Consider the following 15314-nt stretch of genomic DNA (forward strand, 5'->3'; position numbering starts at 1 on the left):
CGTCTTGGGCGGACTTTGCCCTCGGTCCCTGGGGCGGTGCTGGCCACGCCCCTTGGGAGGAGCCGGGCAGGGGGCGGGGCGGCGGGCTGGCTCCTCAGCAGTCCGCGGCTGCGGCGGCGGCGGCGTCGGCGGCGGCTGCGACGGCGACATGGAGAGCGGGGCCTACGGCGCGGCCAAGGCGGGCGGCTCCTTCGACCTGAGGCGCTTCCTGACGCAGCCGCAGGTGGTGGTGCGCGCCGTGTGCTTGGTGAGCCGGGGTGCGGGGCCTCGGGGAACCGACTTCGTCGCCAGGCCGGGGGAGTGGGGCCGCTGGGAGCCTGAGAGCGCGACAGGTGGTGGCGGCCGAGGCCCGGGGGTGGGAGCGGCGCGCGTGGGGCGGGCGAGCGGGGCCCGGGACCCTCCAGCCCCTCACCCCCCGAGCCCCGCCGCCCCCCGAACCCGGGTCCCGCCACCCCCCACCTCCCAGCCCGGGCGCGGAATGGCCGGGCGGCACCGCGGGGAGCAGGCCCGTCGCCCTGCTGGCAGTGGGAGGAGTTTGAGGCGGCTCCAGGACAGGTGGCCGGCACGCCGCGACTCCCACCCTGGGGGAATTCATCAGGAAGGGGCTTTCCGAAGCCACGTGGGGTGCGTGGGGTTGGGGGGCAGCCTGGCGCCCTGATATAGAGTCTCTCAAGAGCAGCCCATGGGTCTGCTTCCCCATCCAAGATCAGGTGACCCCAGGATGTTCCCCTCCATGTGAGCTGGCTGAGCGCTCCAGTACCAGGTTACCGGGGTGGGGCGTTGGTGGGAGGTCCCATGCTCTCGGACAACCGGAGCCCAAAGCTGAACAAGCTGTTAGCCAGCCCGCAGGCAGAGGGCTGGGCATGCGGCGCCCACACCACACCTGCCCCTGCCTGGACTGGAGCCCTACGCGTTGCCCTGGTGACACTCTCACCCCCGCTCTGCCTGACTGTGGGGTCTGACTCCAGGAGCAGATGCCCACGTTTCGGGATGGCAGTGCCAGGAGTCAGGCTGGCACACTGCTCCCAGCATCCAGAGTTCCGGCTTCATCTCCAGCTGGGGGTGGGGCCTGTGACTGCCAGCTCCAGAGCCTATTGAGAGGGCCTTGTGCAGGCAGGCAGGGCAGGCTGGGGAGAGGCCTGGGCCGGTCCCAGAGAGAGCCAGGCCTCCAGACTGTCCCGGGTCTGCTGACATAAGGCAGGGGTGAGCGGTGGCCTTTCAGTTTGGGGCGGAGACGGGTGACGTGAGGCTTTTCGCAAGGGCCTGGAGCCCCTCCCAGCGTTCTGGCTGGTACACCCCCTCGACCCCCACCCCAGTACATCCAGGGGTCTGCGTGCAGAGCTGTGTCCACAGGCCTGCTGGGCAGACCAGCGTGAGGTGCTCTGTGTGGGTGGGACCCACTGTGAGCGGGAGGCCAGCTGGGGTTCCCTGGGAGGGCAGGGGCCAGGATGCCAAAGAGCCCAGAATTCCTTGTAGGAAAGAAGCTGGCCAAACTGGGGAGCCCAGCAGGGAAGAGGTGGAGGGGGCTCCAGGAGGTGGGGGTCTGGGGACGCTATTTCGGCTCAGAGGCATGGCTTTCCTGAGGTGGGAGGAGCCCTCCATCACTGGGTGTTTAGGCAGAGGCTGGGTGCTGTAGAGGTGACTCAGACAGGTGATGGGGGTGAGACTCCAAGCTTGGGTTTTTATGACTTTGTGACCCATCCTGTTTAAAACTCACTGAAAGTGGGAGTGCTTTAGTTTGGGCGATTGCCCTTAATCTTCAAGTACCTAACCACCAGTACCCATCCTCCAGGCAGACAGCTGGGCGGGCAGTCCCCTCCCAGGAGATCCCCTTCACTCCCCACCATCCCCAGTCCAGGAATCCCCGGCCATGCCCCTCGTGACTTGTGACTGGTGTCTGGAGGTAGCCCAGGAGAAGGGAGAGGGAGGGGCTCGCTCCCCAAGTTCAGGAGGGGCTGGGACACCAACCTGGAGCATGGGGGACAGCAGGAGCAGAGGAGGCCCCGCTCTGTGTGCCACCTGGGGGGTTTGTCACAGGGTAGCAGTCACTCAGCCCTTCCCCTGCCTCCCCCTCAGGTCTTCGCCTTGATCGTGTTCTCATGCATCTTCGGTGAGGGCTACAGCAACACCCACGAGTCCAGACAGCAGTACTGCGTGTTCAACCGCAACGAAGACGCGTGCCGCTTCGGCAGCGCCATCGGGGTGCTGGCCTTCCTGGCCTCGGCCTTCTTCTTCGTGATCGACGTCTATTTCCCCCAGATCAGCAACGCCACTGACCGCAAGTACCTGGTCATCAGCGACCTGCTCTTCTCAGGTATCTGCCGGCTGCACCTCCATTTGATCTTGGGGTGAACAGGAGCGGCAGTGGTCCCAAGAGCTCTAGGGTGCTGTGACCGCAGGGCTTGGGAGGGGTGGGAGTAGCCCCAGGTTCCCAGACCTCCCAGCAGACAGGCTGGCACGGAAGGATTTCTCACCATCTGCTGAAACCCTCTGCAGCTGAGTGGGACTTGGAGCAAGGACTCCCAGGATAGCATCTTGTCCCCACCCTGGCTTCTGCATCAGTGCCCTTTGCACCCCCGGAGGCTTCTCCCTCCTGCCTGCTCCGTGGAGCTGACCCTGCCCTCCTGCCGGCTCCGTGGAGCTGACCCTGCCCTCCTGCCGGCTCCGTGGAGCTGACCCTGCCCTCCTGGCCTTCTCCCCAGCTCTCTGGACCTTCATGTGGTTCGTCAGCTTCTGCTTCCTTGCCAATCAGTGGGCAGCCACCAAGCCGGAATACGTGCTGGTGGGAGCCGACTCGGCCCGGGCGGCCATCGCCTTCAGCTTCTTTTCTGTCTTCTCCTGGGTAAGTGGACCAGGACGGGCCAGGGCCCTGGTGTCTTTGGTGAAGGGTGGTGGAGGGCTGAGGAACCCAAACCTCGGGGCTCTCTGCAGGGCGTGCTGGCCTCCTTGGCCTACCAGCGCTACAAGGCCGGAGTGGACGACTTCATCCAGAACTATGTGGACCCCACTCTGGACCCCAGCACGGCCTACGCCTCCTACCCAGGCGCGCCTGTGGACAGCTACCAACAGCCGCCCTTCACCCAGAACGCCGAGACCACAGAGGGCTACCAGCCGCCCCCCGTGTACTGAGCTGCGGCCGGGGATGGTAAGGGGAGGAGGGAGGGCGCCTGGGGAGCCTCCCCTCTTCCCGGACTCCTCCCCCGAGGCTGGTCTCCCAGAGCTGCCGGCCCCGCTCGATCCACCTGGCGCCTGACGCACGGCCTGGAGAGAGAGCCCCTGCCTCCTCGTCCTGGCTCTGGCCTCAGAGCCTCGGCCTGTGCCCCAGGGGGCTTCACCTACCACTCCTCAAGGGCATTTTTTAGGGAAGGGTTTTTGTTTGGATGGGTTTTGTCATTGCTTTTAATGACCCCCAACCCCACCTGAAGTAGCTCCAAGGGCCCGATGTGCTGGTTTGACAAGTGCCTTAGCTTCTCCCCAGCCTGAAGGAGCCGGGCCACGTGCAGGCCTCGGTGGCCACCGCCATCTGGGGGTCTCTGCCAAAGATGAGGCTGTGGGGCCTTCCCCCTGCTCTGCTGCTGGCACTGGGCTGGGGCTCCTTTCCTCCTCACTCAGGTTCGTTCTGCCCCCAGCCCCCTGCCCCCTGCCTGCTCTGCGAGCGGCAGCCCGTGCTCACTGCTGAAGTGTCTGCTCGCTTGGATCTGGGCTCTGTGCCAGTGCCTCTGGGTCACCTTCCTGACAGCCTAGGCGCAGGGCTGGTGCCGCCCCCCACCAGCGGGCTCGGGCGGGCAGCCCTGTCTCTGCTCCCACCCTTTGGCCGCAGGAAGGGGCTTTGCCTGACGACAGCACCCAGCTTTATGTAAATACCCCAGCACCGTTAGTTGGGAGGCGTGGAGCACACCCACAGCCCCCAGGCTGCTCTGAATGTGTTGCAGAGCCTCGGGGGAGATGCACAGCACCCTTGGATTCTGTTGACTAACTTTGGAGATGGAATAAATGTTTTTCTCATTCATAATCTCCATTGTCATGGGTAGGGCCTCTGTCTAGGGGTAGGAGAAAGAGAAATTCCACCCTGAGGTACACCCTCTTGCCGAGGTCTTATGGAACCTGTATTTGAACAGAGTTGTGGCAGTCTGGCCCTCCAGCGTGCCTAGCAGCTCCCCGCCACCCCCACCCCGCCACCGACCCAGGGTCTCATTGCTCACGCTGCCCTCCCATCAGCATCTTAAAATAGTAACTGTGCTCAGCCTGTAAACAACATGGCTTTTCTGGGCCGCTCTGCCAGGGTCCTGGTGTGCCCCTGGAGGGGCAGGGGCCCTCTGCTTCCCGTAGACAGGGCTCAGCACCTCTGCAGCCTGTTCCGGACACACAGGGGGCCGGCCTGACCGCCCAGCCCGCCCCAGGGAACAAGCCCGGCTCAGGCAGGAGGCCAGGGCCCCCAGGGCAACTCGGGGCTTCCCCTTTTGAGCCCAGACAGGGAGCTGTCAAAAGTGGGCCCCAAGAGTTTCAAAATCCTGAGTAAAAACTAATAGGGTTTGGGAATTACGTTCTCATCACTGTACTGCACCTTTGTAACCTGGGACCAACCGCGAGCAAAGGGGAGGGAGAAGCTGGGGCGAGGGTGGGGAACCCGGACCCCCATCTGCATGGGGCACACCTACAGCCCAGGCTCACCCCACCCACACCTGACCTGGCGCACTCTTGCCTCCGCGTAAGCTGCCCACAGCGTCTTTTCTGAGGCACAGCAGAGCTGGTCTTCTTGGCTCCTGAACTGTCAAGTGTCTGTTTCACAAACAAAACCTGACCTCACAGCCCCATCTGGCAGCACAGACCAAAGCTTCATCTTTCCAACCTGGGCCTCAGGCTCCTTCATCCACCCATCTTGACCTGAAACCTGCCCCGACAGAAGAGCAGGCAAACATTCCTCTCAGGACACACTTCACGATCATTTCTCAGTTAAAAAGCGTTGTGGCTAAGAGATCAGTAGTACTAGAAAATGATTTGAAAAGAAATCCCCATACCTAAATCAGGTCACAGCTGTCTCCAGTGAGACCTGGGGAATCCCAGACAGTTAAAGAGAAATACGCTTTCATCAACCAGTAAATTTTAATATTAGTTATTAATATCACACACTACAACAGAAAAATCACAGCCCCTGCTTTAAAAGACAAGCCCCTGGGATCTGAGCCCCAGCAGGGTGTCACCCACATGGAAGAAGCTGTAATTCTGGAGAAAATGATCGCCAGAGCAGGAAGGGCTTTTGGCCGAAAGGGAAGTAAGAGAGAACAAGTCCAGCCATCCTCAGAAGGGCCAGGAGCCCGTCCCAGGCAGGGGGACTAAAGTCTTTGCACTAGAGGAGGCTCGGTGCTGAGCCAGAGGTGCTGGTGCTCCGACTTCCCAGTGAGAACAGAAACTCAACAGCAAAAGCCACAAAAGGGGAAGAAGCCAGGAGCGCCGATGCCACAGGAGCTCGCGCCTCCGGCCTCACCGCTTGGAGAGGGAGGGACTCACGTCAGCAGTGGCCCCGCGCCGGCCTGGGGTGGATTGTGAGTAGTCTGGGAAGGGAACTGAGGGAAGCCGGCGGGCAGGCAAGGAGGGAAGTGTGATGTGCAGACCACCGGCCCGTGGCCCTTGGCCGGGGAAGGGGCGCTGGTGAAACTTCACCCCCCCACCCCCGCTTCCTCCTCCAAGAAGGCCGGGCAGCACGCAGGGGGCAGGCGTCCGCCAGGGGGCAGCAGCAGGCACGGGAGCAGGTGGCTGGTCAGTGCCCGTCCTGGGTGTGGGGCCTGTGCCTCAGTTGGCCGGGCTGCACTGCAGGATCTGATGAGGAGCGAATAGCTTCCTGGCTCCCATGGCCTCCCCGGGCTTTCCCAGCACTGGGCAGTTCTCTTTATTCTCTTTGCTGTCCAGCCCGACAGGCTGACCCGAGGCCTTCTTGAAGTAGCAGAGGCGGCACACGGAGTGGTACTTGTCTGCACCTCCTATCACCTCGACCTGGCCATGGGACAGGAAGCGCCGGGACTGAGCGGGGACACAGCACCACCCCCTCCCCTCCACCCCTTGGAGAAGGCAGGAGGCGCCACCTCTTTCTCCACGCCCAGCCTCTTGGTGTAGGCGGCCTCTCGGAAGCACTCCATGCACACCGCCGTCAGCTTCACCACACTCTCGGCCAGGGGCACCAGGTTCAGGATGGTCCCGAAAGCCTGTATTCCCATGGAAAGACTGGTGTGCACTTACCTCACCGGGTGGGCTTTTCCTTGAAACCCTCTGATTCACAGCCCTGAAGCCAGGAAACTAGGCCCTGACCTTGCTTTCCCCCAGAGCACCAGCCCCTGCAGCAGGCGGCCTAGTCTGGGGCAAACCAGGGAGCTGGGTCTGGCTCGCCTGAGCGCCTGGGCTCTGGCAGTCTGGTCATCCAGGGCGCGGTGAGCTGTGCACAGCCCCGGCCCCTTCCTCCCTCCTGGGTCCCATCCCGAGACCTGGACCAGACGCCTTACCTTCCTCTGGAAGGTCCCATCCAGTGCAGCCACAATGACGGTCTTCCCGGCATTGGCCATGGTCTCGCTGAACTCCACGATGTCGGGGAACTGGAAAGGGTGAGAGGAGGAGTGAGCTTCTGCCCTGGGCAGCAGCTTCCAGGAACCACGAACACGTGGCTGGACCCAACAGCTCTGGCCACCTGGATCGGCGTGGAGCGCGAGAATAGGGTGGCCCCAGCCCCCCACACCCGGCACGCTGCCTGCACATCTGCAGCAGCCCCAGTCGCTCCACCATCCTGCCAGCTTTCCATGGCAGACCCGGGCCCCACTCCAGGCCAAGCACCCGGAACAGTCACCAGGAGAGGCAGTCTGCTACCGCAGTGGTCAAAAGCCCAGGCCAGAGGCTGCCTTGGGCTTGAACCGTGGTCTTGGTTGGACCCATTAGCTGTGACCTTGGCAATGACTTCACGTTTCTGAGCCCAAGAAAAGGCAAGGAAGGCCCTTGGTGGTGTTTAGGGATTCAGGAGCCTCGAATAATTTATGACATATGCTATATGGCCGAGAGGCAGGCTCTGTGTGCTTGCCTTTCTTTAAAAACATAATATGCCCGTGTGACGCCTTGAGAAGGGGTGAGGGTTCCACTGGCCACTTAGAGCAGGATGGCACGGCACACCCTTCTAAATACAGGGCCTGCAGAAAGGTCACTTACTTGGGAAATCAAATTTCAAGTGGCCCAGGGCAAGGCTGCTACTTAAATTCTTTGGTGAACTTTCACTGGTCAATCATCTGTCTAGATTGGTCTTTGGGTTGGGTGAAGTGGGGAGTTCTTGTGTTTGGGCAAAGGGTCTCTCTCCAAGCCGTTCATGTAGGTGCAAAATTACCAAGACCTGAGGGCTCAGCAAGACGAGGTCCAGGAGAGGGGTTAGAAAACCTGGATCAGTTCCAGCGGGAGTCACCAAAGCCAGATCTGACGGCCTCTGCAGGGCTGCCAAGCCTGAGCTACGGAAACAGCATCTCCCACCCAGAGGCTCCAGCCTGGCTCCAGGTGAGGCCCCTCTTCTTCTCTAAAGGACTCATCACAGGTCACAGAAATGCAGCCCCCAGCCTGCAAGGAGCTGTCAGCCAGTGCCCTCCACCCTACCCCCATTGTCACAAACAAAATGGTTTCCAGACATTGCCAGATATCCCCCGGGTAGGGGCTGGGGGCAAAACTGCCCTGGGATGAGCACCCCCTGCGTCTCACTCTCCCTGTCAAGGCCTCATCAGATGTGGGTCCTTCCACACCCGGGTTTGGGGACCTCTCAGGGTCCTCCACCTTGCCCGCTGCAGCGATGCCCACCATCAGAGACTTCAATTCTTCCACTTAAACTTTGTCCCCTGTTCACATGCCACCCCGCCCCCACCCAAACACTGAACCCTAGGCCTCCAGCTGGGGTTCCTGAATGATCAAAGGTAAGGTCAGAGCTGTCTGCAACATCCCAGAATGCCCACTGGTAACCAACCACATTACTGACGTTTGTTCTTATTGCCATTAAATTTTTTAGGTTATGTTATGGGTTGAATTGTGTCCCTTCCCACCCCCCAAATCCATACGTAGAAACCCTCACCCCCAATACCTCAGAACCTTATTTGGAGAGAGGATCTTTGCAGAGGTATCCAGTCATAAAGTAGGTCAGCAGGGTCACACTCCAGTATGACTGGTGTCCTTGTAAAAAGGGGAAATTTGGACACAGAGAGGGACAGACACAGGGAGCAGATGGCCACCGGCACGCCAAGGGGACAGGACTGGAACAGATTCTTCCTCACGGCCTCAGGGGGAACCCACCCTGCCCACACCTTGGCCTTGGGCTCCCAGCCTCCAGAGCTGTGGGAAGTAAATGTCTGTGGTTTAAACCGCCCAGTCTGTGGTACGTGTCACAGCAGCCATAGACTCTAATACAGGTTACATTCAAAGCGGAACTTCAGAGGACCTAGTAAACGTAGGGTTTTCTTGGTAGACAAAAATGATTGCCACACGGGATCCAGGTAGAAAAGTAACGGGGGGTTTCTTGATGGTGACAAGTCTACCCATTTGGTTCACCTGCAGATCCAGCACCTGGGCTGACCTGCCGTGAGCCACTTCCTGAACAAGGTTTGATGAGGGGAGAGGACCGAAAGGGGAGATCAGGAAGCCAAGAAGTAGTTTCACCCTCGTCCTTATCTTGCCGAGAGGTGGCGCCCTTATGATGCACGAGGGAAGCACCCCAGCCCTGCCCCGGTGGAGGCCCGGCTTCCCGGCAGCCAGGCTGGTGTTGAAGGCGCAAAGGCCACAGAGGACAGGAACGAAGGACGTTACACTGAAACATTCAACCGTTCCACCATGAATGGTAGAGACTAAATGAGATGCACAGACCAAATCCAGAGGCAAATAAACAGGGAAGAAATATTTACAGCATGTGACAAACTGGCACCGATTACATCATGTCCTGTAGAGGAAAGATCAACCAAGAGAAGGAGGCAATTTACAAAAGTAGAAACACAGGGAAAATGATGTCAGCCACCGGAGCAACAAAAGAGAAGGGCAGTTGGAACAGGATGTGTGTATGCAGCCGCCAACACCCTGCCCTCCACCGCCGGGGATTTCCGCAAACACCCAGATGACTCTCCCCCCACCCCCCATGCTGTCCTTGCTCCTCCAGCAGAGGAGACGCCCTGGGCGGCTTCCAGGCTCTCCCAGGGTTACCGCCAAAGTCTTTCCCGCTGACCTGGCCAAAGCCCCTGGCCTCCTGGCTGCTCCTGAGACATGCCCAAAAGCACACTCCTGACTGGGAACCTTCACCCCACTTTCCTTTTGGCCCCTTTCTGACCGTCCTCATAAAGCATCATCCCCACCTTAGCTCTACCCCCTCACAGTGCCTTTCTTCCCCGGTTGCCACCACCTTTTACATATTTCTCTCCCCCAACTAGAATGTAAGTGCAAGGGTGAGACCCTGGCTGTATCCCCAACACCTAGAACATCGCTGCCACACAGCACAAGCTCAGAAAACACTTACTGAATGAATGAGATCGGTCCCTTGACCAGTGATTCTACTTAGTAGATAAACCCCAATACACCGGACGATAGCCAGGATGTCCGCACACACGTCCGTCACAGCCTGTAAGTGCCACACCCAAGGGGCCAGCTCGTGGAAGACATGGGATGTTCATAAGGATAGGTATTTGCTGATGAGGAAAAAATGGTCACAACACGTGATATAAGCCCGATCTATAAATACGAACTTCCGGCAAGGCCATTCTGTGACTGTGATGGTCAAGACAAAACCAGACCCCTCCTAGGGAATTCCCTGGTGGTCCCAGTGGTCTCCGCGCTCTCACTGCTGAGGGCCCGGGTTCAATCCCTGGTCAGGGAACTGGATCCCACATGCTGCAACTAAAGATCCCGCACGCTGCAACGAAGACCCTGTGTGCTGCAACTAAGACCCAGCACAGACAAAAAAAAAAAATTAAAAAGAAACAGAGGTAAGACCAACACTTGGAGTGACACTGTGCGGCTGGCATGCCCAGGATCCAGCTGCCCACCTACCACTGCACCCTCAGCTTATAGCGTGGGGTCTTCAGATGTACCACTCTCCAAGGGAAGGATGAAGGGAGGGAGAGGCAGTCCTTTTGTCAGGTCCCATGTTGAGAGGCAACTGAGGCAGCCACCTCTGGGCCCCAGAACTTCTTGCAGAGCAAGACCCACAGGGGTGAGGGCAGAACAGAAGATTGGTGATGTTTCTGCAGTAGGTTTAATAAACACTAGTTATGGGAACTCGAGTTTGACTTGCTGGCCAGGGAGGAAGTAGCCATAGAAACAGGGAACAGAACTGTGGGGCAGGGACTTCCCTGGTGGCGCAGTGGTTAAGAATCCGCCTGCCAATGCAGGGGACACGGGTCCGATCCCTGGTCCGGGAAGATCCCTCATGCTGCAGAGCAGCTAAGCCCATGCTCCACAACTACTGAGCCTGTGCTCTAGAGCCCGCGAGCCACAACAAGAGAAGACACCGCATTGAGAAGCCCACACACCACAATGAAGGGTAGCCCCTGCTCTCCGCAACCAGAGAAAGCCTGCGCAACAACGAAGACCTAACACCGCCAAAAAATAAATCAAAAAAAAGAAGCGGACTTCCCTGGTGGTGCAGTGATTAAGAATCCACCTGCCAGTGCAGGGGACACGGGTTCGAGCCCTGGTCCGGGAAGATTCCACAAAGCCCGTGTGCCACAACTGCTGAGCCTGCGCTCTAGAGCCCGCGAGCCACAGCTACTGAGCCCACGAGCCACAACTACTGAAGCCCGTGCGCCTAGAGCCCGTGCTCCGCAACAAGAGAAGCCACCACAATGAGAAGCCCACGCACCGCAACGAAGAGTAGCCCCTGCTCGCCGCAACTAGAGAAAGCCCGCGCGCAGCAACGAAGACCCAATGCAGCCAAACATAAATAAGTAAATAAATAAACTATATATATTAAAAAATTATTTTTACAGTAAACAAAAAATTTGATTTCTCAGCACTGGTGTATAGGGAGGGTTTGGTTCTGTTTAGCTCAATGTTGCTTCTTTTTTTAAAAAAAATTTATTTATTTATTTATGTTTGGCTGCGTTGGGTCTTCGTTGCTGCGCGCGGGCTTTCTCTAGTTGCGGCGAGCAGGGGCTACTCTTCGTTGCGGTGCGTGGGCTTCTCATTGTGGTGGCTTCTCTTGTTGCGGAGCACGGGCTCTAGGCGCACGGGCTTCAGTAGTTGTGGCTCGTGGGCTTAGTTGCTCCATGGCATGTGGGATCTTCCTGGACCAGGGCTTGAACCCGTGCCCCCTGAATTGGCAGGAGGATTCTTAACCACTGTGCTACCAGGGAAGTCCTGTAAATTTTTTTTTTTTAAGGTACAATAAATTCTATATAACAGTAACACAGAAAGCAGTAAAGGGAATTCAAAGGGTATTCAGACACTAGTTAAAGCAAGTTAACAATGTTTACCTTATAAAAATATCAGAAATTGAACCAATAACCTCCAAATCAGCAGAGGAAAAAGGGGGACAGTTGAGTTCACAGGGAGAGTGCTATCAGGACAAGTCAACTTACAAACTGCCCTTCGTCGATGCCTATAACAGCCACGCCCAGGGCCTCCTGGGCCACATCCCGGAGCACGCAGGCTGGCAGGGCCTCCATGGTGTTCCTGGGGACAGAAAGCCAGAGTGTGAGCAAGAGAAGGGAGCCAGAGGAGACCAGGAACCAGAATGAGGGGCCAGGGAAATGGTCTCATGAGCAACCCCTACCTGCAGAGCAGGCTGAGATGTCTGCCCAGAGCTTTGAGAAATTAGCACCTGTGGGAAGGCATCTGGGGAGAAGAGTAAAGGCCTTTGTTTGGAAAACCAGTTATTCAACAAGAGCTATTTCACTTCACGCTTTGGACTGGAAATTAGCAATGCCCAATGTAAAGCTCAACCCAGATGCAAAGCTCTTCTCTGCTGTGTGTGTGTGTGTGTGTGTGTGTGTGTGTGTGGTGGGGTGGGGTGCAGACAGGGTTACTTCATCAGGTACAGTGCCTGGGGCCCATGATGCTTTGGGGACGAATGAAACATTTTAATTTCTTCTAAAAATCAGAATAAATGTAACTCAGTCTGGATTATCTTTGTCTTTATATCAATGCAGTCATAAATTATATATATTTTTATTTTTTTCTTTATAGAGGAAGGGGCCCATGAAAATCCTACCATGGCCCCGGGCAGACCATTAGCGCCAGAATCTAAGACTAGGCGCACCAGCAGAGATAAGCCACGAACACCGACCAGCAGTGCAGTGACCTAGGATTCCCTCCCTTTGACTCCTCTGGTTGATTAAAGGATTTCTCAGAGATCATAGAGCTATTAACGGGCAGAGTCAGGATTCAGATCCGCATTCATACCGCTGCCTCGTGTGTCCTGAGGGGAGGTTCCTACCCAGCAGAGTCTGAAAGTGAAAGGCCATGTGTGGGAGTGTTCCAGTGCATTCAATGACGCGGTGGACCCCACCCTGCCCCACAGCCAGGCCTTTTGGAAGAGGAATGCTGTTCTTTGTCTTCTAGTTTCTGTTTTTCTGCAATGTTATTTTCTTCTGTTTCCATTTTTGCCTGCTCCTCTGAACTACCCTTCCAAGGAGCTAGGAGTTTCCTGACGGCTCTGCAGTTTTGCAGCTATATATTTATGTAAAACTTTACAACTACTTAGTGATGATCTTGCTTTGATCCTGCAGGCAACGCAAGCCGGTTCCAGCTTCAGCAAGAGCAGCGTCTCTGGAGCACCGTCACCCCTGCCAAGCGCTAGGCCTCTGCTGCAGCTCGTCTGGGCCTCTACAGCCCAGATTAGAGAGGATTTGTGACACTGGGGCAGAGCCTGGATTCCACCCCCATCTGACAGACCCAGAAGCTGCACTTCTAATCTTCTCCACTGCTTTCACTGTCCTCCCCTGACACTTCTCACGTCCTGAGCAGCGGACACCTATGTTTTAGGGATGAGAAAGCAAACGTGGAGACGTAAATGACCTGCATCAGGCAACATGTCCAGGAAACGTCACTCAACGTTTAACTTAACTCCAAGTCCTGGGCCCTCTCCGCCTCACCCACCTGCCCAGCTTCAGAGCCCCCCGCACTCCCACCCTGAAGCCACACACAGCACAGCCTTGATGCTGGGGGCTCAGGTGGATGAATCTGGAAGACGAGAAAAGTGTCTCAGCCTCCAAACCATCAGGCCCTAAATGCTGTACGGAACGGCAGGAGTGGTATTAAATTTAACCTCCCAACCTCAGGCTGCAGGCTGAAATGTCCACAGGACACAGGCAGATAAACATAAAAGGGGGATGCACAAAGGTCACGAGACAGGGAGTCAGCAAGGACAAGCCAACTAAAAACTTAAATAAAATTCAGCCTGCAGGCCAGCAAAACCAGTCTGCAACCTCCACATAGGTCAAGAGCAGGGTTTCTCAACCTTGGCCAGACATTACTGACATTTGGGGCTGGATCATTCTTTGTTATGGGGCTGTCTGTGCATTGTAGGATGTAGTGGCATCCCTGCCCTTTACCCACTAGTTGCCATCATGCCCTTACCTCTTCCTGTTGTGAAAACTAAAAAACGTCTCCAGACATTGCAAATAGACGCTGGCGGGCAGAATCACGTCCCACTAGGAACCACTGGGCTAGAGCCCCAAGAAAGGCCAAGTTCTAGGGTACCTTGCCAAGCAACCTGGAAAGTTTGCAGATTTGAATGGTTCACTGCCTGGCATCAGCATTATTAACCATCTTCTCTAAAGAGTTCTGACAGTCACTGGCCTTCTCACAAAAGGTGTGGGGACAGGACAGAAGGGGCAGGGACTGACCGGTCATGCGTGGAGAAGTTGCTGCTGTAACGCGTATCCTTGGCATATTTGATCACCAGGCACTTGTACTGGGCAATCTGGAAGCGACGGACCCGTCTCATCAGCTCAGTACTGCAAGGTAAGGCCCATGCATAAGTGTGGGCGAGGAAGACCCCATCAGCACAAGTCGGGCTCCTTACCGCCTTCTAGGGGTATACAGCCTGAGCCCCACCAATGGATGGGAAGGCTGCAGGGCAGGGCGTGGACCAGTGAGGACAGAAAAGGCCCACACAGAGAGTTCAGTCTCGACCCAGGAGGGAGGAGCATGCCTGGGCTGATAGTCATTCTCTATGGGGAGGGTGGCAAAGAAGGGCCCTCAGGTGATTCGGGGAAGGGCTGGAGGAGTGATTTTGTTGGGGGCAAAGCAAAGACCACATGCACAGGAGAGGGGTTCAGATTCCATTCCAAAGTAATCTCACCCCACAGTTCTTCACATAGCCTGAACTAACTTCACAGAACCTTTTGGTGCAACAAGGGAAGTGCTTTGTCTCTGAGTCCAAGAGCCCACCCTGAGCCCACCCTGAGCCCACCCTGAGCCTCACCGTCGTGGGCAAGGGATTTGAGCTGGAGTGATTCCCCAGCGCCATATAGGAAGGGGGGCCAGGGGAGTTACTGGGGGCTCACTGGGATTGGTTCTATCACTTCAGGGAAGCAAAGGCACCAGCGCTTGACTCTTCAGTGTGGAGAGTAACTACGCTCCTGGGCCATCTAAGGAAACAATCATACACTGCAAGGAAGCCACAGATACTGCACGGCGCACAGAGCCTGGCCACCGTAGATGCACCCTTCAGAGAGGGCTTTAGTGAGGGGCTAAACGGTGAGCAGCTGTGACCAGCTCCCGGAAGGAGCGGTGGTTGAATGACCCCAAGGGGAAGAGGTCCCGACCCGGACGGGAAGGGGAGGAGCTTCTCCTCCGGTAGGATCCCACGGAGGAGAGGCATCCTGGGCGCGAACGCGGGGTCGGGCAGTGGGGGCTGCTCTAGAAGCAGGGCTCTGAGAGGGGCGGCAGGCTCGGGGTCGTGGGGCGTCATGGGAGGAGGACGGGGTCCTGGGGGTTGGAGGAGAAGCAGGGAAGTAGAGGAAGAGATCCCGGCCTACCCCTGTCCCGCGAGGCCATTACCTTTTTCCTGAGAACATGGGTCCGAGAATCACCTAGGAGAGAAGGAGAGGTCGCTGGGCCCCGGTGCGCACGGACACCCGGGCCTCGATCACGACTCCGACCCCGCCCCGCGGCCCGCACCTGGATCTGCCCCCGGGTCTTGCTGGGGGAGCCGGGCAGCACGGTGGGCAAGTTGATGCAGCTCATGGTGCCTTCAGGGAGATCACAAATCGAGGGCCCGGCCGCCGCCGCCGCCGCCGCCGCCGCCGCCGCCGCCGCCGCCGCCGCCGCCGCCGCCGCCGCCGCCGCCGCCGCCGCCGCCGCCGCCGCCCTGCAGGCTC

At 57.7% G+C, this 15314-nt stretch overlaps 2 protein-coding genes across 3 annotated transcripts; one reads left to right on the forward strand and one right to left on the reverse strand.

Annotated features, from left to right (window-relative positions):
* The first annotated feature begins 78 nt into the window (after positions 1–78).
* Positions 79–4012, forward strand: SYNGR2 (synaptogyrin 2). 2 transcript variants are annotated; one of them, XM_059996696.1, is made up of 4 exons: positions 92–247; positions 2077–2314; positions 2703–2842; positions 2932–4012. In XM_059996696.1, exons 1-4 carry the CDS (start codon positions 149–151, stop codon positions 3127–3129), a joined length of 675 nt encoding a protein of 224 aa, XP_059852679.1. In that variant the 5' UTR covers positions 92–148; the 3' UTR covers positions 3130–4012. The 2 variants fall into 2 exon arrangements, with proteins under 2 accessions (XP_059852680.1, XP_059852679.1); XM_059996697.2 differs by lacking the exon at positions 2703–2842 and having other exon boundaries at positions 79–247.
* A 1055-nt stretch (positions 4013–5067) lies between these two features.
* TK1 (thymidine kinase 1) lies at positions 5068–15235 on the reverse strand. The gene is made up of 7 exons (XM_059998176.1): positions 15115–15235; positions 14995–15026; positions 13836–13946; positions 11568–11661; positions 6495–6584; positions 6081–6200; positions 5068–5991 (listed from the first exon to the last, which is right to left on the reverse strand). Exons 1-7 carry the CDS (start codon positions 15178–15180, stop codon positions 5791–5793), a joined length of 714 nt encoding a protein of 237 aa, XP_059854159.1. The 5' UTR covers positions 15181–15235; the 3' UTR covers positions 5068–5790.
* Positions 15236–15314: the final 79 nt, after the last annotated feature.

This window comes from Delphinus delphis, chromosome 19, assembly GCF_949987515.2.
Source record: "Delphinus delphis chromosome 19, mDelDel1.2, whole genome shotgun sequence".
In the NCBI taxonomy this organism is placed as follows: Eukaryota; Metazoa; Chordata; class Mammalia; order Artiodactyla; family Delphinidae; genus Delphinus; species Delphinus delphis.